We start from the raw sequence: 25,535 nt of genomic DNA on the forward strand, positions 1-25,535 counted from the left end.
AATCACCCCTTTTCTGCAAGTGTTCTCCAAGCTCCTGACCCACAGAGAACCTCCTCATGCTCCTCAAGTCAGGCATGTGACAGGTGTTTGTAGGCTCAGGACCTAGCATTTTAACTATACCACGACACATATACATTATTTTTAAATGTTCACAGTTGGATACGATTCCATCTGACTCATGTATAGATTTACTAGCTGTAGGCATCAATACTGTCAAATGCTGTCAAACCTGCTTTTCTCTCTGGAATCTTCAGATTTTAATTTCCCTAGAAATTTCTTTGTGATTGAACATTTAGCTATAGTGTTAATGATAGTGCCATATGCAATATATTATGTGACAGATTTATTACTAGGGGTTCACAACTGGACTAGCCAAAAAAGCGAAGTTCTTAAAATGCTTCATGATAAAAATAAGTAGCCCCAAACAGTGACATTTGCTGTCTCAAAGCCCTTTCCTCATTCAGATGCAGGCTGCAGCCTTCCCTAATGAGGCGTTCTGTTAGTTCTGCAGTTATTTTTCCAGGTGAGTTCAGAGCAAGGACAGATGGAAAAGGAGACAAGAAAGGTGGGTGTAGATGAACCTGAGATGAAAAGAATGTTAGAAAAAGACAGGGAGAGACGGAAAGTGTGCTGGAGAAAGCAGCCAGCACAGGATGAAGAACGCCCACTTGGACTTCCAGACAATTCAGAGGAACATCCCAGCTTTGATGCTTATGGTAGGCATCTCCTTTTTACAATTTCTCCAAAGGCCATACACCAGGGAGAGGCATAACATCTCCAGAGCCAGAACACACTTTGCACTATTCTGTGTCCAGCGGTCCCTCATCAATAAAGCATTCACCATCCCAGGTGCTTTTTCAGCTTCTTCTGCTATGATTTTTTTTGTGTGTGTTAGTTAATAAGCAGATCTCTGTGGGAACATTTTCACAGAGGACTGCAGTTGAAGTTCCATCCTCTCTCTGCGTGACTACTTAGCAACACGCTGTTCCAACAAGCATCTGGTAATCTTTCACGTCTTCCAACAGCTTTCAATACTTCATTCCTCTATCCCATCATTAGAGATAGGTGCTTTAAGTAGAACACAAAAATTTATCTTTTGAAAAATCCTGAACTTTCTTTATGAGAATGGAGTAGTTCTATCTATACACCTAGCACATAAACCGTCTTACAATTGCAGGAGTGCATGGCCAGCCAGCGGCAAACTGCCATGACATATTTATTGCCCTTCTGATACACATCAACAGCACGTATCCTCAGCAAAGCCATACTGCTCACTGTTGCATGCATCCTGGCTTGCAGGGAACTCACACATGCCCAAGACTGGCAGGCTACTTTCATGATGGATAACATTATATATTCAATATATATATGCACATGCATTCACACATCTGTCAAACATACGGTTCACAAAGCACTATGGTGTAAAGCTACCCACTCAAACATGATGGGTTGGTTTCTCTCAAAGTCGAATACAAAATTTCTTGATGCTAATGAGAGCTGAATATGGGTCCCATCCTATTGTCAACCTCTTTTATTGCTAGTTTTAGGGGCAAGTCCTCATGTTTGTTTCTTTGATTCCTGCCTCTATTTCCCTGTCGTGGCTGCAGAGCACAGGACAGGACTTCTTCAGCCAGCCAGGACCTGGAGAAGGGATGTCTCTAATGTGGAAGCCAATGTATCACAAATTATTTTCTTGATTGACAAATAATTTTGACTGCTTCATTATGTTTTATGAATCATGTCTCTAAATTAATTTATTCTAAATCTGATCTCTTATTTTCGGCATATTATTGAAAGACTGATTGTTTCTAATTAGTCCCTACAAGTTACCACTCACAGAGAAATATTAGACAACCACTAAGGTTGAGGTGCTCTAACTATCAGACATAAAACATGGCGGGGGCGGCAGGGGGAGGGAGATAAATGAGTAGCACAGATGCGTCTTTACACTTCCACTGTCAGTGCTGTACTTGATATTTGTATGACGATCCAGCAGCATATCATTATGGAAATCTCATTTTAAAAATTGGGAACAATAAACATTTTAAAATGTTTTACTATAAGAGTGAAGACATCAGTCTCTCAATATCTGCAAGATGGTTCAAACATTTCATAGAGAGGCCTAATAATAGGGGTTTTTTTATAATCAGGAGATGGTAGAAGAACATAAGTGGGATAAAATGATAGAAAAGCAAAATGTCTTTGAGTATCTGACACAATTAGAAAAACAACAGTATTTTGGGTAAATGAGGCCTTCCTCAGCTATGCCCAAAAAGCTTATCTGTTCTTCCAGCTCTTTTGAGTGGCTGTAGTAAAAGACAGTTCCTTTCCCTACAAATCATACCTCTTCTTACAAAGAAGTAATCACCCATTATTGAATTCTAGTCACGTTACAGTCATTTTTCTCCACCATAAAATGCTGGAATTTAAAATGTGGTTTTACCAATATGTAGTAAGACTTGCTTTTAAAAGAAGAAATCGCTACAAAACACATTCTTCCAAACTCTTAATAGATCACAAGAAAGTGTGATCATACCCTACTACAGTCTACTCCTTCATACAGCCATTTCCAGGTTTATAAACTGCCTTCACTAGACTTATCTGAGAATTATTTTAAAGTTAATTTAAAATTTAATTTAAATTAATCTTTAAAATTTCCAATTTGTTTCCTATCTCTTTTTCCCTATTGTTGTTATCTATCACCAAGAGTGTTTAACTTTGTAAATCTCTCCAGTCTACAGGATCGAATATTTGCCATACCACATTATCATGTAGGTTCATCAAGCTCACTACCACTGGGGGCAATTGCCAGGGCTGTTACTTCAAGGGATGACAGAACATGGCATAACATAACACACCTCTCCTACTGTGCTTGGAGGAACTATACTCCTGCCTTCTCTATGCATCATTAATTCAATGAAACAAAAAAGCTGAACTTAAGTTATCAAATGATCATTTCTGTTATAAGCTCTAGTACATCAAGCTCCAAGACTAAGTACCTGCCCTCTGCAGTTCCTGCAATTCCACCCTTTAAAATGGAGCATGATCCTCGGTCTCTGCAACACACTCATGTTCCTTCATACCAAAAAATCTACTGCACAAAGTCCCAGACAAATTCATACTGTACACTTGGACATGCAATTCAGGTTTTTCACCCCACCAGTGAAGCACTCCATGCAAACATTTGTCTCTCCTGCAAATAATCAAAATAAAAAGAAAGAAGGAAATGTTGGTATCTTACCCCATACACTAAACCAAAGTCAACCAGTTTAGCAGAAGAATACAATTTTTTTTTTCCTTTTTATGCCAGACCTACCAAAACCACTCTATTGGTAATACAGCAGCTTCAGAGGCACCTATGAATCTATATATTTAACAAGACATCTAGCAATGAAATCTTTAATTCTTGCATTTCAGTATCTTCACTCTTATCAGATTAATATTCTACTGGTAGCAATTGCTCAGTTATAATGTGTATGCATTTCTGATGGCATTGACTCATTTCTTCTCTAATTATTGCTGCAGAAACACAATATTTACTGCTCCTTTCACCCAATCATAAGAAAAGCACAACTTGAAGATTGCAAGATAAAAAACCAGAGCAAAGAGTACAGAATAATGACTTCTCCAAGGCTTCACTGACCTACAGTGGACAAAAGGGATGATCAGTTTAGTTGAACAATCAAATCCATATTTCATATTTGTCTGTAGACATGAAAATTCTGAACAATTTAACAGCAATGACTAATTAGCAGTCAAAAGTTTAGACAAGACCATGCAGTGCTTTCAAGTACAGATTTAAAAGCTATTTACTAGGATGAAAAATATATTAAAAATCTGTCATAAGTCATTACAAATTTATAATGTCTCTTCTCACAGATGACCTACAAACCATCTCACAGCAAAATAAGGTATTTCAGGCAAATGGAAACCTAAATTACATTTTTATGTAGCCTAAGAAATACCACTTCAGGGTTCAGCTGAAGCTCAATAAATCCCATAAAGAGACACAGAAAAATTAAAAATTTCTCAGTCTTGATGATCTATAATGGAGCAGTGAATCAGATAATGGATTCTTGTTCTGGTAAGCACACCTTCTCTAGCCAGTTCTGAACCAGACAGTAGACAGACACATGGTCAGAGAAGTTCTCCTTTCTCAGGCTGTTGAATTACATTTTCCGATTACACTGTCCAAAATGTGGAGCAAGGTTTACAGCCCCTAATATATCTCCTTTCACATCCACCATCCTTTCTTATATCAGAGAAAGAATTGAGCAAGCCAGAGAGCAAAAGTTTCTTTGCCTTCACCAGGAGCACTGTGATGCAGTGCCCTAATACTTCCCAAATTCTAGCAAATATATTTTCCTGCACCCATTTCCCCAAGCAGCGATCATGGTTGTTTATCAAAAGCCCAAATCCTGAGGTTTTTTTGCAAATGATCTCTGCTTTTCTGATCAGAGTGAAGTTTATCAATCTGTGGTGCAATAAAAGCATGAATTGGTATCTCCAGGTCAGTTTGAAGAGGAGTAAAGGTTTAACCCAGCAACAATGCTGGCAGATTTCTAAAAGCATTTGGTGACATCAAATGTGTTTCAGCGTATTTATGTCCAAATCTAAGACTACGTTCACACTGCCAACATGACTTTGGAGTTGCTGCCAACAATATATAATAAAAGCCATTAATTTTATATTTATATAATTTATATATGATATATATATAATTTATATATAAGATATAATTTTAAGCTGTTAAAATTACCAAAGTTATTTCCTATGGAGAATGTTACCTACTTAAAAGCCAAAGTTAGAGGCTCTAATAGCCTCTGACATTATTTTATTTAACTAGAAGATTGTAGAGTAAGATTAAAAGATCCACCACTACACTGAAAAAAGTTTCAGTCTTTTTAAGTTAGTCTGTTGAGTTTGGGGTTTTTTTAACAGTATTCAAATATCACATAAAATTAGATTATGTAAATTAGAAGTAGTACAGATCCTTAATCCGAGAGAACTTTGATGCAGGAATTTTTCTTGATTGCAGAGCTAGGAAATAAAAATTGGCAATTTTAACTGTATATTCTAAGATATCTAAGAAAAAGTCACTGTTAGCTATCAACGTCATCAGTTAAACTGAACAATACAGACATTTGATCATACTGTTACTATTATGACCCAAAATACTTGCTTCAAAGAGTTTGTGATCTAAACAGTCTAAAGACTCTAAAGATCTCTAAAGAGATCAGAACAGTGGATGGCAAGCACCACACTGGTTCCACAATCATTTGTTTGCTGTGGTGCATCACACTGCAAAAAGCCTCAGAGACCTGTGAACCAAGGTCATCCATCCATGTTTTCCCCAATAACTGTTTTGTGCCACACTACCCAAAGAATGCAAGTAAACTGAGCAAGTCATTACTAACACATGATCCAATGATATAATTTCATAATGAAAGTCTGCAAAAATTACAGGTGAACAAATAATCCTCACTATGGCTAACCCTGGGGGTTGAAGAGGAAAAAAGACAACTAAAACATTCTGAATTTGGACAAGAAACAGCATCTGTAGACAAGAGGAGGGAATTTCCTTCCTATGTAGTCTCTTCAGATGGTGAAAGTTTTTACAGTTTAACAAAATGCTAACATGTAATAAAAGCCATCTGATCCTTCAAGTATTTATCTTTACCAAAAAGAAAACTTTCCTGAACTAAAAGAAGTTGTACAACTAACCCCAGTGACAGAAAAGAGTTTATTTGTTAGCCCCACAAGTACAAGAGCATTATTAATCTATTCTAGAGAAGTATTTAATTCAGATTATATGCCTGGAGAAAGAAAGCAGGATGAAAAAAATCTATACAGCAAAAGGTGATGACAGCAAGGAAGCAATTATTCAGAAGTTACAGTTGGAACCTGGCTATCCAAAACAAGAGAGGACCCAAGAGTGATGTAACCAAGTCTTTCATTTGGTTACAATTTCAGGCATCCTCATCTGTCAGATAAGAAACACCACCACCATCTTCAAATAATGGTCATCCTTAACCATATATAGTCTTAACACTGAATACAAGTTAAACATATGTTTTATAAAAAAGAATAACAAGTTCTGTGGAATGAAAAAAAAAAGTGTGTTGCATTCAAAACATTGAAAAATCACTTTTGCCTTGATGGATTTTGTAAAGTATTTGAATTCTCAAGATTGGAATTCTTTTCCCTACTCAGATTGCTTGATACTTTCCACCTATTCATCTAAATATTAAATTAATACTTCCATACCCACAGTATCTGAGCATACTAAATTACTGATTTCAGAGGGACAACTGGTTTTGAGTAAGGATCCCTGCAGGTAAGGGAGACCAACTGGGACCATGATTACTATCAAATTCCTGTCCAACAAGTCAGGCTTGCATTTACACTCCTTGCATCGTTGCTATGAAACATTCACAGTAAAGATGTCCAAATGAAATAATGTCTTTTCTTTAATTATACTTGGCTTTCTCTAGGCTCTGGTTACTACTCCAGCAAAACACATCAGAATCCCACACAAGTGTAGAAAAGGAAGAAAAGCACATCTCTAGTAAAGCCACAACAGTAAAACTATCTGCAGATTTGTCCCCACAGAATCAAAAAGCCAAAAACTTAGATGCTAATTTCTTATTAACATCAAAGGGTATTTCTAACTGCTTCTCTTAAAAAAAACCAAAACAACCCACAACCAACCAAACAAAAAACTCAAACAATCCAAGACTGTCTTAGCTAGAACAGGATGGCTTTCAGAAAGTAAATTAACTAAAAGGAAAAAGGTGCGATTTTTCCTCATGCTGCTGTACAAATCCAGACTAAATTTTCTACCCTTAGTACTCAATATAAGAACCCCTTGAGAAAGACAGCAACTCATCATATGTTTTACAGGCTAATAGTTGTCCTACCACACATTTATTTGCTTTTAGCTAGTATGTAGCAGATAATTGTCCCTCCTCCAGCTTACATCCCATTTTTTTCACACCTGGAAAAGCATCTATTCATTGGTGAAACCCAGCATGACCAGGACAGGGTAGATAATGCATACATAGGGCTTTTCTGCCCTGTCACCTAAAATTTGCATCCTGTGAGTCCTTTTTACCACCTATGTTACTATTAACTTGCAAGAAACAGGTGTCTTCTGTAAATGTCTGCTCCTCCCAAATGAAAACCTGAAGAATATAACTTTTGTACTCAACGATTACACTTGCATTAGCAGTTCAAATCAGTTTTTATCCTCTTTATCTTAAGCATTGCATATGCAGATTATATGCATGTCACTGTAGAAATAAACTTGTACTCCTGAAAAATATGGATTTCTAACCCACACTGAGATGTGAGCTAGAACTTTGCTTGCAGTCATACTTGCTGATGCAGATCTTGCAAAAAAGGATGACACCGGAGGGTGAGATTTTCCAAAGCACCTGAGGATTCAATACAGCAAACGACTCACTGAAAAAAAGCTAATGGATTTTGTTAATTTCCCCTTTGCCTGTATTTCTACCCAGATTCCCTTTTGGTTTTTCAGTTTTTTAAATGGAACCAAGCGGCTGGCAATAATGAGAAATCTATAAAATACAGAGAGCTCTCAGCATATTAAAAAAACACCCACTTTTAAAAAATGCTAATGGATATTCTCATGCACTGTAGTGATACTTTAATGCTATTTTACTCCATAATGCTGGTGGCACAGCCCATCAGATTTTATACTACTGACAGTTCACTTTTTTCAAGAAATCTTTAAGCCCTTCTAGGCTATCAGTATAGCTTCCTTTTCACATTTGGGGCAGGGGGGCGGGGGGCAGGGAATAGTTACCTTTCAACTATGATCAAAATAGAATCCATCAGTTTTTTTAATTCCAGCTGTCAGGAATAGTACAGCCCAGTTTACATACAAACATTTGAGCAAATAGGGGGCTAAGAGTCTATCCAGGCCAACCAAGCCTTTTCTTCAGCAGATCTTAGATCTCCATTTCAGTACACAACTGTAATATCCAGGCCCAGCTATTCGCCATGAGCAGTAGCCCCTGCCCTGCTCCAACGAGCCAGAGTGTCAAGGAGTATTCCTGGGACTTCTCAGCAGATATACGGCTGATGTGTACATTGAGCAAAGCCTCAATACAACACAAGCTATCTTCTTCAGATCTTAGTTTCCAGGAAGAAAAACCACTTCATCCTACATTCAGGTCAACATGATAGGCAAACAGAGTGGGACTTACATTAGGCAGGTTCTCACCGGGTATACAGCAATATGCTATTTGGCCAGATTTGTCAAACTGTTCAACAAGAGATCTTCAAGTCTTCAGAACCCAGAACTTGTGCTAAAGGCACCTAAAAAATGCCTTAGTTTCTAAAGGGGTCAGTAGGCAAAAACTCCAACAGAGACAGTCAGCTTCACTTTCAAAAGAGGTTACAGCCCAACACACCACTCCTATTGCTAGTCTCAAAAAAACCCAACCAACCAACAACAGCAACAGCAAAAACACAACAACAAGAAAAATACAACCAACAAAAAAAAAAAAAGAAAACAAACACCTGGTATTGATTATGGCTGCCATTCCCTTTTTAAAAGCTGGTTCTGTTTAGCAGCTCAACTAAACAGTAAGTGCAAACAGCTGTGAATAAAGCAGCACATAATGGTAAACAGCTTAACCTGGTCAAAGGGGAACTTATCAACAGATCATCCTGATGGGATATACACGCTACATACAGGTGCTTTTATTTTGACCTCTAAACCCTACACACTCGGTGACTCCAATTTTGTTATTGCTTGTTTAGTAGAAACAAAGCACAAAACATTCACTTTTTTCTGTATTTTCCAAAATCCTGTGCTTCTGTTTGCTCATAGGATTTGAAGTTCTCATGGTTGGTTGCACCGCTTCTGATGCAATTACAAAAACAAACAAAAAGGGAAGCAGGAGATAATTTCATTCATCCTAGCATTCTGCAAACAGTGTAACCATATTTAGCAATTCTTCCTGGCAGCCTTTATTGATAACAACAAGCTTTCGTAAGCTGGAAATTAAAATGGACATGATCGGGAGGCTTAGAAACCCTATACTGATGAGCTGGTGATGAGAAATCTGAATAAAGAAAACAAAATCCAGTTCCATTAGCACAGTAGCATTAACAGAGTAAGCTATGAAAATTTCAGTGCTCATTTCCAGTGTAAATTGGGGACTGTGTCACAATTGACAAATTGACCTTTTCGCTCCCCAGCAAGACCTCAAGCACAACTGCGTTAAGTGTAGTCTGTTGTTTAGGAAATTACAGAAGGTACAAAAGAGTGATGGAAAGCTGCATACCTGGCAATTTGTTTTAATGCAACTTTTTGCTGGTTTTGAGGAAAAGGAAGATTAAAAGGTCAGAATGTACAAGCACGTCAAAACTGCAAAAATGGTACGTCCTCCTCCTTGCTTTGCAAGATCCAGCAATAAATAGACACCACACCAAAATAAAACCATCCGTGCTGCCTAGCAGGAAGCTTATCAATGAAATTAAAAAGGCTTTTTTGACAAAACCAATTTTTAATGAAATCACATCAATGTTGAAAAACATTCCAGGTGGTCAGAAAAAATATTCCAGAATATAAAAATAGTTGGAAACTCAGTGCTACAAGTAAGTAGTTGGCAGTGCTCTGAATCAGGATTAAAAGGCCAAAAATGTGTAGAAAAAGATCAGTGCAAAAAAGATATGAAAAGTGATATGAAATGTCACCGATGCCACCACCTTCCCTAAAGAGACAGCACCCATTTATACCATCCGTTGCAAAGTTTCTTGTCCAGAATTGAGAACTTACTAGGTCAAGAAAAACTCCCTTGTACTGAGAGGCTACATCACCCTAAGCTTTTCTAATATAGCTAATAATTTAAAGTATCAATATCACCAGAAATATCAGATCCTTTCTGTTATGAGTATGGCCCACACAACATGCAGTTGCTTGCAATTTACCATATACTTGCATGTCAGATACTTGTGTATCAAAACAGGGCTGGTAGAAAAAATAGCACTTCTCTGTGCAATTAAAGCTGTGTATCATCCCATAAACTTGCACTTCTTCAATTTCAGAGCCACCTGTAGCATTGTTGAGTATTCTAGCATGTGCAGGAAAAAAGTGGTCCTCTCCTCTTAGTCTCAGTCATTTTGGTCAGTGAGGCTCAATTTCTTTTCTCTGATTTGCTCTCAATTTAATTCAATTTTTCTGATATACAAGCCCTCAATGTCTCTAACTCAGCTTTTCATCTAATATAATTTCCTTTCAGCTCTTCACCATGGTCCTTCCTCTGCCACTGTTCCAGGTTCCCTAGCTCCCAGCAGTCTTATCCTAATTATTACTTCTGAACCTTGTACAGTCCAAGTGTTATTTCCTCAGTGTCCGTGTCAGATAAGCCCTCTTTCTCGCTGCCTGAACAAATGCAGGAGAAAATTGAGGGCATAGTGGTAATACACTCTCTACTCACTGTTCCTGGGAGAAATAATTACAGAGGAAATCTTGTTTAGTCGCTGCTGTCCTGGGAGAGAGTATGCTCAGTTCAGATGAAATATTTGGAGAACTTCGTTGCCAAATTCCTAACAGGTCTCTCCAGAACACGAGTGAACCACTATTTGTCAACAGCCAATAACTGGGTCAAATTCAGGCACTTTTTCACAGGAGCAACAAAAGAAGCAAAGGACATAAATCAGAATGGAACAAATAGAGAATAAAAAGCTATTTTAGCTCTAACATCTTCTATTAAGAACAGCAGCACAGGGATGGGAAGGTAAGCACAACACTAACCTAGAGGAAAGATTGAATTCTGAAGACATCTCACGGGGATTTGTTTTAAACAAAATAGTTCTTTCTGTTGACATTTTATCAGATGAGATACACATATTTAACACTTTGAGAGTCGATATGAAATCACAGTAAGACAGCAGGAGTATTCAGTGGAGTCCTCTGCAGAGTGAGAGAGAGAAGGAGCATTTCCACCTCATTCCCCACCGACCTCTTCAGCATGTCTCTCACTACCACGTTTTCACAGACCATAAATCTTAACCACTTTTTTTCTGCATTGCTCTGCAGCTGGTCTTATCAACCGGTTATACTCAGCTTTGCCACACACATACCCCTGCTAGAAGCTATATGAAATCTGGACACATGCATCCAGGCCACTAGTGGACGATAAGATCCATGACCTTGCCTTAATGAAACTTAACCTGTTGCTTTGCAAAGGGAACCAAAGAAGATTATTTCAAGTTGAGGAGCCTTGAAAGAAACAGGTCCTCAGAAGCCATATACTCCAATGTCCACCAGGTAGTCAAGTTCATTCAAGTCATAGTCCCAAACGCAGATTTGAATACTGATATGATGGAGAAAATCACATATCAGAATATTTTTCAGGCAAATGTGTTTTATGTTTTTTTACTTTTAGGAGTTTTTCACCAACCCCCTCCTCAATCACCTCAGCATTTGCACTTCCCTCTCTTCTGCTTGCTTCTTCTCTCTTCCCTTTCAAATACACAAACAGAAATCCCAGCAGTTATATTCTGATAAGCAACTTGGAGTAATATTTTCAAATGAAATTTTCATGCTCATCCTCGATAGCTCTGTTTCTTCTTTGGTGGCACAGACAAAAAAAAAAAATAAACCGTTCTAACATAAGTATGTGATGCTTCTTACTTTTCTGAACGAAGGAAACAAATTTTTCAACATAATTTGCAATTTTTTATCTTTATGATTATCTGACATATTGACAAATCTAACATAGTTGATTATCAATAATATTTGTCTTTTTATAACATCAAACATATTTTGTATATTTTAGTTATCAACACATTATTCTGTTCCTTTGTATTTAAAAAATGCAGTGAAATGGTGCCAGAAGGGACAGATCTAGCAGCACAATTTTCTTATTGTTTCAAATCAATAAGCAATGTAATGAGACTTTTTAAAATACCCTGCCTTCACAAGAAAAGCTTGTGTCCAGGCAGTGGGAAAATGACAGAAAGAAGTATTCCTTACAATGAAATTGCATTTGAAGCTACATAACTAATTGCAACTCTAGAAGTGACAAATCAAGTTCAGATTTCTAGTCAAAAATATTAAACTTTTTTCAGCATCTTAGCTGCTTGCTATTCACAACTGTTCCCTAAAACATAAATATTTACAATTTGTTTCTTTTTCTTTAAAAAAAAAAAGATTCACATTCCTTTGCACTATTTAATAATGGTTGCTAGGCTTTTGGACCCAAAAACCAATAACCGTATTACCATAGCTAGCTGCATGAAGCTAAGTTAAAGACTTTAGTCATAAGTGAACTTCTCCAGAGGTTCAGTTTCCAGTGCATATGAGAAGTTTGAGTTCAAAAATCAAGGGCTGGTGAAAAAAAGTGGAAAAGGACAAAAAGAAATTGTGTGTTCTTCCTTTTTTGATTTGTAGACACAGTTATTAGCAACTATTGGATTTGGACATCAATATGGCTGCAAAGTATCCTTAAGTGCTAAGGTATTAATGGAGCTCTGTGAGCTCACCGCCGGGTAGACATGGCTCTGTTTGAAAGGATGCGCTGTGGCAAACCACAGCTACCAGTGAGGTTGCTGGCACTGCTGACATGCTCACAACTGCTGTTCAAAGTACTCCATCTTCCAGGAGTCTGAATAAGTGCCCTTTCCACTATATGTCTACTTGCAATGCTTGAAAAAGGCATTACAGACTGGCTAGAATAACAGCAGATCTCATACAGCTATTTTAGATGAAGACCCATAGGAGCCTAGTAGAGGTTCTCATGATATGGTTTCTGGTATTACAGTTGACGCTACTTTTTTTATGTAGTGAGACAGCAGTCATTTGGGAAAACAACTGCTAAGCTCAAAGCCTTGGCATGTCTACTGGGTTTTTTTCATTTTTCTAGAGACAGGTCTCAAATTTGCAGTAAAAGAGGTCTCCTTTCCTACCCTGCTGTCAATATAAAACTTTCTCGGGCCCTAAAATTTAAGTTGTTTGGGGGGAAGCAGGGTGTACACAGGTTGTGTCTGTATGCCCATTTCTGAGTTAAGCCACCTATTGAAGGAAATGATCTAGAGGATAAAAAATCACGCACAGCGCCAACAATGACCTCTCAGAATAAAAAGAGGTGACATAAAGATTATTTTCCCCTCTTTCTCAGCACTACCTCCAGCTTTATGATTGAGTTACCATTTTTTCTTGCTTTTCTTCTCAAGTCTCTTTTTCCTTTTCTTTGGACATGTGGTCTTAGAACAGGACTGACTGGCTAATAACATTTTCAGGTAGGAAAAAAGAGTTGTGCTTTGCAGCATGCACAGTATCCCAGGGAACAATGCAACAGTATTTTTCATAGACAATTTTTGCATTCCCATTTCTCCCTGTTACCCTTTTCCCTCTTAGGGGCTGTGTGAAACTGCTCCATACACATAGAATAATCACGTAGTTTCACATTTCTTTGTTGAGGTGTATTTGTTCTAGAAACATATCCACAAGTGAGAATACCTAACTAAGCAGGAGAAACCTATAACCAGTGAGGTCCCTCCCTGAAACAAGTTTTATGCTGTTGCACAGTAGTAAATGCAAAGCCAAAACCAACCCACTCAGACGTGGGGAAAAAAAGCTACAAAGGATCTTTTCTAAATAAAGCCTTGTGAAATTGTTTGACCCTGACCTCTCAACTAAATCCACTTCTTAGGAAAGATCTAGTAGCAGTATGACAGATTATGTTCTATTAAAACTGAGTTTATTAATTTTACAATAGTCACTGTAACATTTATTGGATAACACAAAGGATTATAAGAGAATTTAAAAAAATGTTAAACAAACATCAAGCCATGCTTTCTCTACCGTTACCTCTGCTTTTGTTAGCTGGCTTTGAAGCTCAATAGATTTACATGTCCCCATCACAGAGCATTTCAGCAGCCTACAGGAGACCCAGAAGAGTAAGAAACTACAGATGGTTCTGGACTGCTGCCAATAGCCACCAAAATACATGGTCAATATTTTTCACTTAAATGTTCATCACTACTGTGATACAATAATAACAGTAACTGTAAAACAATAACTTATTGCTTAGGGAAATGCTAAAGGTTTTATTTATTATCCCCTCTCCCCAGGAACCAAATACTTGTGGGATGCAAGTGCTACTGTCATTAAGGAAAGGTTTGGGAAACACTATCTATAAATAAACTCTTTGTTCCATTTGAATTTGTTAGATTTTGAGATATCACCAGGAGGAGTGTGGGCTAAATGATAAGGTAAAATTATAGTAATAAGAGATTTGGAAAGCTAGAGAATCTGCTGCAACACTGGAAAGCTATCATTTTCTCTAAATGGTAGTAATCCTTTTTTCTTCTATTCAAGTACTTCTTAAGGTATACAGTCTAAAGGACATAATATTTATAAATTTTATTCATATTTATAAAATCACTTTTGCAAATTATTTCTGTAAAGTTGTTTTATGAATTTATAAGGTCCTGTCTTTGTCCATAGAGAATATCTGTAGTGTTTGGCTGAAACCTATGGCAACTCTCTGGAGATGCTCATAAACCACATTTTTAGTCTCTTGAGAAATTAAAATATCAAGTTACATGATAACCATATGCCCCCTAATTGCAAGGAATGCCTTCATTTTCAAAAGGTTACTCATATATGAAAAGATACTGCTCTGAACACAAAATCACTTGATGGCATGTAATAATATAAAAAACCAAGGGAAAACATACCCAGCTTTTACGCTTGTCACCATTTTCCTGGGAAAGTCACAGTTCCAAGGGCCTTTCATGACAGCTCCACCTGCTGTCACACTGAAAGTCCCGTGAACTGTCAGGAAGATGGTTCACAGCAGTAGGACAACGCCAACCACACCACGGCTTTCATGTAAGCACACTGTCCTCAGGTCCTAAGAAACAAAGCTCAAAATTGCGACTGATGGGGAGCTTCCCATCAGAAAGGGTCTCTGATGAAAAAGATGGTTACTTCAAAGCCAAAATATTTTATGGAAGATTTTTTCCCCTGGATTTTCTGTTTTCTATCACAAAACCTGAAATAAATATTTATAGTTGCCCAGTCTGACCTGATTCTGATGACTCTGGTTTGCAGAAATGACCTGAAATACTAATTTTCAAATGTATTTCCTATTGGGTTATCTTGCCTCTTGGGGACAGTGGATCTGTGGCCTGGATGCCTTTGCAGATCCCTCTCTCTCCTCTAAGCAAGACCCATGCATGTTTCAGTTGAATCAGGTCAATAAATTAAATAAGGAAACATTTTTATTTAGGAAAGCCCTAGTTTTACTTAGAAACAAAATAGTGAAACAAAATGTTCCACTGCTTTAAAATATTTTTTGAATCATTTAATTCCTTGAACACTTTTCATACGTTAACTTTTATCCTTATTCAGACTGAAACAAATATTAAGCAGTTCCTACAGGACCATGGATACTTATGACATAAAGTTTTGTGCTGTCAGAAAAGGATAACGTAAGACTGATCATAAAGCTATCCTTTCAAGGTTCTTGCTTTTCTTGGTTATAATCTGTTAGAATTACATTTTTCAATACTTGTTTTTTTAATTACCTTGTGGACCTACTAATATAAAATCACTAAGTTTGTTAGTAACCTCAGGGAGGTAAAAGTTTCACTCTGTTTGCAGTAAACCTGTGTTTCAGTTATTCTAGATGTGGAAAAATATTACATATAGATGTTAATATTTATACATCTATATAGACATGTATATACTCAAACACATAAAAAATATGCACTTCTACATAAAGAAAGAACAAAGGTACATACAACACTTGAAAAGAACATCCCCTTCCATCACAATATGCATATAAATATTACATAGAGATAATTATAGTAACAGTGCCACAGTTCCATATACTTTACTCTCATCATGTAGGTCTTAAATTTTTCTCATTTGATTTCGTCTTCGAATTTCCAGCCACCGTTGTGGATGCCCCTTCTATGATCTGTGATCTACGCTACATCTTTGAACTGTATACCATGTGCACAATATTGTAGTCAAAGGGAAGAAACTGAAAGATCAAACGCTGCTCCTATTCACACCTGCTCAGAGGGACAGTGACTCTCAAATGCAGAAAGGATCCAGAAAATTGCCTGGGCTTGTGAGCGTGGATAAATCCCCCTACAGCTTGGGACTTCTCTAAATGCAACAGAAGCCTCAAAGTACGCCTTTGAATGTAAATCTGACTATCAATACAACACTCCTAACTGATTAAATTAAACTGAACTGAATCTTCACCATGTTCTCATCTTCTTCAGAATTTAGAGAAAACAACAATATAGAATGGGATTATACAGACTTGAAATTCCACACATCTCAGTCAAAGTTTAATGCACATGTGCTTTAAATCATGCCCTATTTAACACTTGTGATTACACAGTTGACCAAATTCCCTCTGGAAAATGTTTCCACAACCTCTTCTAGTCACCTCGCAGAAATACACAGCAACATTTTTCTTCTACAGAAGAATCACTTACTCAGCCAGGGATCCTTACAGACAGCTATAATTTCTGCCCCTGCAGCTAAAAAGTAATTCTCTACTTTGAACCAGAAGATTTGGAAGATTTACCATTAACAAATATACGTACACACTGGAAATCAAAAGAGTTTCAGCTCATTTACTATGAAAAGATAATAAGCTGTGTCCTACCTATGGTGGTAATAACAGTGCCAGCAAAGAAGAAGGAACTTCCCAAGTCCCAGTGACTGATCTGAGTAGATGTGTTTCCTAAAGGTATGATTCCTGCATTTATTGCTGCCACTACTTGCTGCAAGTTTAAAAAGATTTTTGTCAATATTCATGAAACAATTATATTAATATACATTACACAGTAAATTGATTAAATCGCTTATTTAATCCAAGCAATAAACCAGAAAAGGATCAGTGTTGCTCTGGTCAAGTTTTATCATTCAGCCAGGCTACAATTTAATCTTCAACAGACACCCCAAGCACTTCAGCACGCAGCAGAGCTGTAAACTCCAGACCATTAAGGAGAATGCAATATCCACAATATCAGTAACAGCATCACCTTAGATGGCAAACACAATTATTTTTACTGTTGCAACTACTTGGTGAAGAAAAATATGCATTAGACAAAGATTTACAGTGAGTTTCCCAAAATATTCCTCTATTGAGTTAGGCAAGCAAATGTATTACTTAAAACACAGTCATTTTAAAACTCAAAGAAAAAGTGCCCATGCATTGTTTTGGATCAAATGAACTCCAATTAATTAAAACACTTCTGTAGAACAGATAATTCAGTAATCAAAGATTAACAATTACACTTATGTTTATAAAACTTTCACTGTATTAATAAAAAATTCAGAGTCAAATATCAAGCGTGTGTCTCTAAGTTTATACAACTATATACTTCATAAATGTCATTCTTGAAAAATTCAGTTCTAGCAGCTAAAATGAACAAGCTTGCCACTAGCGACATTTTCATAATCTCAAGAAATACGAAATATTTTCCATTTCAGCAGTCACCTACTGTAAATCCTTATCACAAAAAGTATTCCTGTTTAGTTATATCTCTGTTGCAGATATTTACCAGCATTTGAGTTAAACAGTACACATCAAGAAAAAGTATTTTATAAATATTTTAAGGAAAGTAATAACTTACGTTCCTTCTGAAACTTTAAAACAGGACTTATTTCATAACCATGATCCTTATAGTAACAATCAGTGTTTAACAATTGAACAGAGGAAGCAATGCTCCAAAGCTAAAATGAACATTTTAACTAACTAATAGTTTCTGCTTGGTGAGCTGTCCAACAATGATTATGCACATAAAGATATTCAGCAATAGGGCAGACCAGAATGGTTTTCCGCGTGGGCAGTCTGTTGCAGAGGAACAGTGTTTTGCAGTAGCAAGAATTTATTCAATCCCAAAATACATTGATCATTTGCAAATGAAAACATCTTTGTTTCTAAACAGTGCCCATGGAACTCAGTTGATCTGGACAGAAATGACAAAATACCAATGCTGGATTAACCAGGCCATTGATTTTTCATGGCAGGATCTCAACTTAAATCCACCTTTTCCAGTTTGCCATTTTCAAAGCTCAGATGCACAAAGTAGCCATTTTAAAGTTCACAGCTGCATCTCTGCAGCCACAGGGACCTTGCTGCCACACCCAAGCCATTGTCAACATCCACGGCTGTCAACAGAAAGCCAGCTGGGGTATCTTTACATAGACTTTAAACTGGTTTATCTTCTATACCTTCAACTGTTTTCATTTTAACTTTTTTTTTAAAACACCAAAAAGGCAGATGTCAAACATGGAATCTTCAATCCTGCTGAGGAAGGAAATAGGAAAGGGGAAGAAGGGGAAAGGGAAAGGGAAGAGAGTTTAATTTTCCCTCGAGCTGGAAGAATAAAGCTGCTTCTACATTTGTACGTTACATACAACTTGGCAACAGTAGGCACAGCAGCACTGTCAGGTGTTTACATTACTGTAGGGACACATCAGTCTAAGCAGCATGTGAAAGCCACCCCTTGTATTGATTTTATAATTTATGCAATACAGATATTCCTTTGACTTGCAAAGCCCCGTGTGCTGCATTATAAAGCCTACTGAATACATTTTGAGTACTGTTTCATTTCAGTGGACTAAGAACTTTCATCACAAGTCCTTGTACCTGCAAATGGGAACATACTCTCCAGTGAGGACATCATATGGTAAAGCACTGGATCAATATACTTTTATGGGGCCATTCATGTGTTTATTATGATTTATCGTAGTGGATGAATGCACTACCCAGAGCAACACACCTGTTTAGGCAGTCTAGCAAGACCAAGTTTGATATAGATCCAGATGTAAGATGTTTTCAGAGCTTTGTATCATCACTTCACATTTTTGAAGCCATACTACCTCAACAGCTTTTATATGAAAGGTGTGCCAATCTAAACTGCTCGAAGACCCATTACAGCAATGCATTTCCTAACCTCACTATACTGTACCTACAGACTTCCAGGAAAAAAGATACAACTTAACCCAAAACTGCTGTGTTGGCTCAGAATTAACAAAACACAACAGATGGCTACAAAAGACAATTAGCCGCTATTATTGTGTATCTGATTTTAGCCAACTGCTAATTAGGAGAAGAATCAGGGCAAGTAGGCAAGTGATGCTTTCTCTTCATACATCCTCCTAGCTTCTGACTAAGCACAGTTTTAGGGACTTTCTGAGTGGGAGGCTGCATCTGCATCATAGTGTTCAGATTGGTTTGGGTGGATCATTTTACCATTAATTTATCCAACTACTTCTGGGGCTCACTTGTATTTTGGGAGCCAAGTCATTCTGTGGCAGTAAGCTCTGCAATTTACTTGTGGGTCATTTAAAACGCATTTCCCTTTTGAGATTTTTATGTGCTTCAAAGTAATTTTATAAGTTCTTATGAGAAACACTTGAATAGCAATTTCTTATTTGTCTCCTTCAAGAAATTAATGATCTTATAGACCCATCAGCTGCCTCTTTTTTTCTGAATTAAAGACTCTTTCTTATTAAATAATATATTTACCTATTTAAATAAATCTGTTGAATATGGTATATAAGTAATTTTTCATTGCCAGTATTTCTCATTGACTTTCTTTGTACCTTTACTGATTTACCTTACCAATTTTTTTAAACATAGTTTTAGTCATAAAGGGCCAAATGATGCCTTTTTCACCACCAAGTTATTAAGTTTCCAAACACCTACTATTATGCTTTCTCCTGCACTGTTCCCATGTTGGGGAGGAGCCAGCCTTAAATACCAACAAAGCTGCTGCATTATATTCCTTCAGAGTCTTCTGTAAGAGTCTTCCTTACTAACAAGAATGACAGTTAGGTAAGGTAGCTGGTTTACTGAGATCAATACTACTATCTCATAAAGTCTTTGAATGTTGCCTACAGATTTTTCAGGAGCTGTAACTGCATTTTCAGTTCTTTGTATCAGAGGACATCTTTTCTTCTTAGTTTGGTCAGTGCCTATGAGCAGACCCTCATCTAAGACTATTCCCGAGCGTAATTTTAAAGAAAATAATACATAACTCCTAACATACAAACAACTCAGGGCACTAATTTCAGGGTAGCATCTTCTTTCTGACTATGTCCACTGCACAAACTTACCTGGAATATTGGATATTAACACTTCCTTAGCCCAGAATAAAATCCCAGGCTCATGCAGCTGGTTTCCACTAACTTCACTAAGGGCCAGGATCTCACCCTCAGTGTTCAAATAACATGCTATTCATTGTCAGGGCTGTTAGATTCAATTTTCTCTGCCACTTTATTCTTGGTCTTCAGCCTTTTTTCTTGACTGATGCCTTACAACTAGAGTAAACACAACCACTCCATTTGTCACAAGTTTGGCATGTCATTCTTTCCTTCCTTATTAATTTATTTCTGTCACCTGAGCCCTTCAGCTTATCCTAACTCATACAGTTGTGACAGCAACTGTGCATTTTGAATCTCGAAACAGTTAGAATCATCAAAGCTCTATATAATCTCTACCTTTATCATAGGGTGCAGCCTATAAACACTTTGTGTGATCTTAACATGGGAATTTCTTGACTTTTAAAAAATTACAGTATTAAAGTTTACTGCCCGCTTCAGTGGCAATTTTTCTAGTTTTCCTTATTTTTATTCCATATACAAACTAAGTTCTGACTTAAAAAACAGTTTCAGTTCAGCACTACAAAACCAGTCGGCATTAGAATAGGGATGTGGACAGTTTCAATTCTTAAACTGTGTAGATTATTTCACTTGCCTTACCTTCTTCCAGAGCATTTGTCTACTATTTTTTTCATATGAGATGACTGAGGACTGAGCAGAGGAGGGGTCACCCAGCACATGGCACCCATTCAAGGCCTCTATGTGCAACAATTTTAAGCATAATATTATATGGTTACAGTAAAAGCAATAGGTGTTTCACCATTTAATTGTCATTATAATGGTGAAAAGGTGGGCTTTTTTTGATAGTAAAAAGAAAGATAAGATTTTCAAATATCTAAACAGTTTAGGAACTTAATTCCCATTTTTTAAGTTAGGTGGATTCTTAGGCTATCTCTGTACTGTATCTTAGGATAGGCATGAGTTGTGTCCGAGTACAAGTCCTAACTTGTACTACATCCAAACTACCTGGCTTTACACCCGTATTCAGTAGTAAGCTTTAGTAGAGCATCAGAGAAAAGAGGCAGAAATGCTTTGAGCCCAGAGTGGATAGGCCAGGCATGACCTGCCTTGCTTTCAAAAACCGGACCTGAGCTCCATAGACACATAAGCATTGCATTCAGGCTGTACTTTTTTGCTTGAAATCAGAACACTGGGGAAAGGAGAGTGACAATATAAAATCTCATTTTAATTGAATGTCAGCTTTTAATTTCCTATATAATTCAGAAACACTTTCTGGCAAATACATTGTGCAGTTTTGTACTATCACATCCCTGAGTTCATGCAGATATCTGCCCATAGAGGCCACGCTGAGATACCCTTGCAGATTAAGACACAGAATTTTGTGACTTGTTCCTGTCAAAATGAGAGATAAAACAGCCTTTCAAATAGCACAGTCATTTTGTGGAAACAGAAGACAATTCTCCTAGGTCAGGGATTTCAACCTCTGGTCCTCTGACCCTGCAAGGAGTCAATGGAGATGACTGGCAAAAGCCAGCCTGTTGGCAGTAGAGCTACGTTCAGTAAGCAGGGGTCCGCAGAACCACAGGAGCAATAGAGAGGTTATAACCTGAGAAGGCTATAGCCTCTGGCAGTCTGCCACTGTCTCATACAGGGATCGGGCAGAAGTGAGTATGCGTCAAGCCACTCGCCCTAATAGTCATCTCCTTGTTCCACACCAGGTTCTTAATACGTGCTTTTGTACCATCTTCCAGTCACTTCACTTTTATGAAATGATGTAACACAACACTTCATTACTCTCAGCTTTTCTATCCAAAGACTGAAATAGAAGCACCTTAAATTATGCCTCTGATAAAATACAGAGCGTGCAGTCTTTCGTTACCCAGCTTGTCAGGAGTTAGCTTGTGCTTCCTGGCAATCATTTAACAAGCGATGTCAAAAAGTCAGGTATGCCTCAAAGTTTCTGGAAACTCATTTCTCAGCCTGGATTTCTTCCTTCGCTGTCCTGCTGCCATTTGACAAGAGCACTCTCTCACTCTCCAGTATAACGATAAATCTTACATGGCCCAGCTACTGCATGAGTCCTGCATTTTTATTTCAGCTTTGGTTGACAAAGAATGGAAATCCTAGGTCTTTGTTGTTTTTAACACTTAGCAAACAACTCTCCAGTCTCCAAAAGCACATGCATTTGAGCCCTGCTGTTGAAAGAGATTGCAATGATGTTTGTATTATAATTCTGTGACTCCATGTTTTTCTTTTTAGTTTGTGTAACATATGACTGTAATCTGCACTGGAGACTAGTACACAACATGTTGAAGAACTGAAGAACTCTTCGCCCTATGTTCACAACCTACTTGAACCAAAAATGTGTAGAAACATATTGAAATACATTTCTATTTCTAAATACGCATTACAAACAGACTATGTGTATAAATTTTGTGTATGTGCATACACAGATATATGTATGTATACATACACGTTCAGGAAAGCGGACTTTTCTTTGCTTCTTGAGATTAAAGACTGGAAGAATTATGCAGACAGCTGCTCAGCAAAACTGACTTACTAATGAGTCATATCTGCCACCCTTTCTAAGACAAAAGCTGTCATTCAGATGCATTCAAGCTGGCTAGGTTCTAGGTACTATAAAACTGTTCATCTGAAGTAAATGTAACCTTTAAGAGCCCCAACACCAGAAGCAGCAAAAAAAGTTAGAAACCAACCTGCTTGAACAAAGAAGTGACAAGAGCAGTTAGAATTTATTTATTATTCTCCAAAAAATCTGTATTGCTTTTGTGCTCATGAAGCATAAAGACTGTGCTCAAAAAAATTCCTTTTTGTTTAACTGCCATGTAGGAAATAACTACAGAAAAGGGAGTTGTCCTGTCACTGAAGAGAATGCTCCCAGGCAACAGAAAGTTTGGCAAAAAATTCCCTCCCTCCAGGAGCTAAGTGCAGAGCCAGAAGAGGGGATCTGACTGTAAGAGGACAGCAGGAACTGGAGGAACCCTAAGCAAGGAGCACACCCAAACCAGGGGCTTCTGCAGCCCATCTGGACTCGACCACAGCCGGTGGGTGTCTGTGTGGAGGATACGTCTGGGTAAGGTTATGATCGAAGGTCTTTCACAGAGGTCTTTTATTTAATAAATATGTCTCTGATCTGGGGATACAAGTAGGATTTGGGGGGCTTTACTGTGGAAGGAGACAATAGCATCTGAATGTTTATTTCTGACAAGAGTGAAGCAGAAGGCAAATACTGGGGTGAAAACTAGACCTACAGACTCGGCGAGAGGAAACGAGAAACAGGACCTTACTGCACCAGTTAGGACTACCCGTATACTTAGTTAGAAATACCTAAGCTCAAGTGCTTTGACAGGCAGACACCTTACAGAAGGTAACAACACAAACTACAGTTCCTGTGCTTCGTGTTTTAACTACTTTAAAAGTCATTCACTTCATGTTGCTTTGAAAACACCAACAGGCAGCTCTGCTACTGGTATTTGCAATTTGTCACAAGCTTTATGTCTGACATGCAGACAGTACATTTAAAAACTGATGCAATGGTATTTTGGGTCCCCAGATAAATAAATTAAATATGCTGCAGCATCAATTTCTTTTATGCTGGTCTATCAATCTTTTCAAGGCTTTAAGGTTTACAAAGCATAAAGACCAGCTGCTTCCAGGTTAGGATCCAGACATGGGTTGGTTCCTGCCTCCTTTTGGAGAGGCTGGAAGGAATTGCAAAAGGGAGAGACTAAGAATATCTAGGCTTTAAACTGGCACATTCAAACTCCCTCAAAAAGTTCCTGCTTAGAGGTCCCATAAGCTACAGGTCACAGGACTGAGAATGTCTATAAATGTTGTGATTCAAAGAATGAATAAAATTTGATTCAAGCTTAATAGGCTTAGCTAATAAATTTTGAATTTGTCTAAATAAATTTCAGATTTGTCTGAAAACAAGATCTTTGCATGTCTGTGATTTATTATCTCCAAAAATTATACAGCAAGCTCAAATACCTTCTAATCTCTGGGAGAGAAAGAAGGATTTACACTTCTTTATTTTAACAGTTTTCTACATAATCAGGGAGATTGAGGCTCAAGGAGCTTATCTGGCTGAAATAAAACAACATATTCCTGAGGATGCAGCAAAATTAGTTTCTTGGGGCTACAATGCAAGCTGTAAAAAACCCTATGAAAAAGACACAAAATCAGCTACTGGTGGAGGTGCAGCTTAATGTAGCTAGCTACCTTGAACTATGAAAATGAAGCCACAGAAAACACATATGTTAAAGTAAAATATTTTTACAAGAAATTAATCACATAAGAAACCATGATGACATTCTGGTGATGCCAGTTTGATGAAAGAAACCCTGCTCCCATGTCATTCATAACTGTGTCAGGCTTTCCTCAAGAGACATGAAGAAAAAACCACATTTTTCCTCAAAGGAGATAAAAAGAAAACACATTTTGGTCTCATTCACAGTCTGAGAGATGAATGGAAAGAAAAATCTTACATTGCTGATGCAAATGTAAGATGAAAACAGGCATGGGACATGACTGTGGACCCCAGCATGGAGAGCTGTTCTCATGTTTACCACAAACCCAGGCAGAACCCAAGGAGATCAACTTGTGGGATCAAGGTCAATTCAGCTAATCCTGGTGGTTCATTAATTCTTTTTTTTTTTTGTTTTAAATGCAAGCACATTTTTGTGGGCATTCAGTTTTCAGAAGAATCCACATACCCTGAAAGGGGCTGGACTTAAAACTCCTACAAGAGTCCTTTATTGCTGAGACAGCTTGGTGCAGCACCCTGAAAACTTGTTCAGATTTCAAAATGAAGGCTTTATAAGACAAAAATTACCACTTAGAACACATTAAAAGATTGCGCTGTTTAGTGTGATATTATTTTTTCCACTTGTTAAGGTTTTCAGAGTAAATATATTTGAAGGGTGTTTCTGCTAAAGGAACCAGAAAGGAGGTACGTTCTCTTACTAACTGAAGTTTCAGTGTACCTTTACTTGAACACTCTTTATTAAGTTTCAGAATGAACTCACTGAGATAACTAAAATAATTCACACCAACTTGCTGGGAAACTCTAGCTATTGAAAATAATATAACTGAAATTTATTTCCAATTTTTGTATGCAAAAATAATACATTAAACAACTTCATGCTTGGGGATTAAAAGGAATTTTTTTTTCCATTTCGGTTTATAAAGGTCAACACTAAAACAAATAACTGCTGAGCAATATATAATTAGGTGATATTTACATAAAAAGCTCTTGTCTTTTTTTTTTAATCAGCTTTCTCTTTGGCAGGGGAACAAATACTTGTCTCTCATTGCCAAGACATCCCACAATGCGCAATACTGGTCACATCCTTACCTCCTAGGAACAACA

General features: G+C 37.4%; 1 protein-coding gene across 1 annotated transcript in view; it reads right to left on the minus strand.

Annotated features, from left to right (window-relative positions):
* KCNK2 (potassium two pore domain channel subfamily K member 2) overlaps positions 1-25,535 on the minus strand; it is a gene marked incomplete at its 5' end in the record, with an annotated part of 77,674 nt that overhangs the window by 47,137 nt on the left and 5,002 nt on the right. Inside the window, one exon of the mRNA XM_075706972.1 lies at positions 16,674-16,791. Within this exon, the coding sequence (XP_075563087.1) occupies positions 16,674-16,791 (118 nt within the window). The remainder of the gene's footprint in view (positions 1-16,673; positions 16,792-25,535) is intronic.

The sequence above is a fragment of the Pelecanus crispus genome, chromosome 3 (assembly GCF_030463565.1).
Source record: "Pelecanus crispus isolate bPelCri1 chromosome 3, bPelCri1.pri, whole genome shotgun sequence".
Lineage (NCBI taxonomy): Eukaryota > Metazoa > Chordata > Aves > Pelecaniformes > Pelecanidae > Pelecanus > Pelecanus crispus.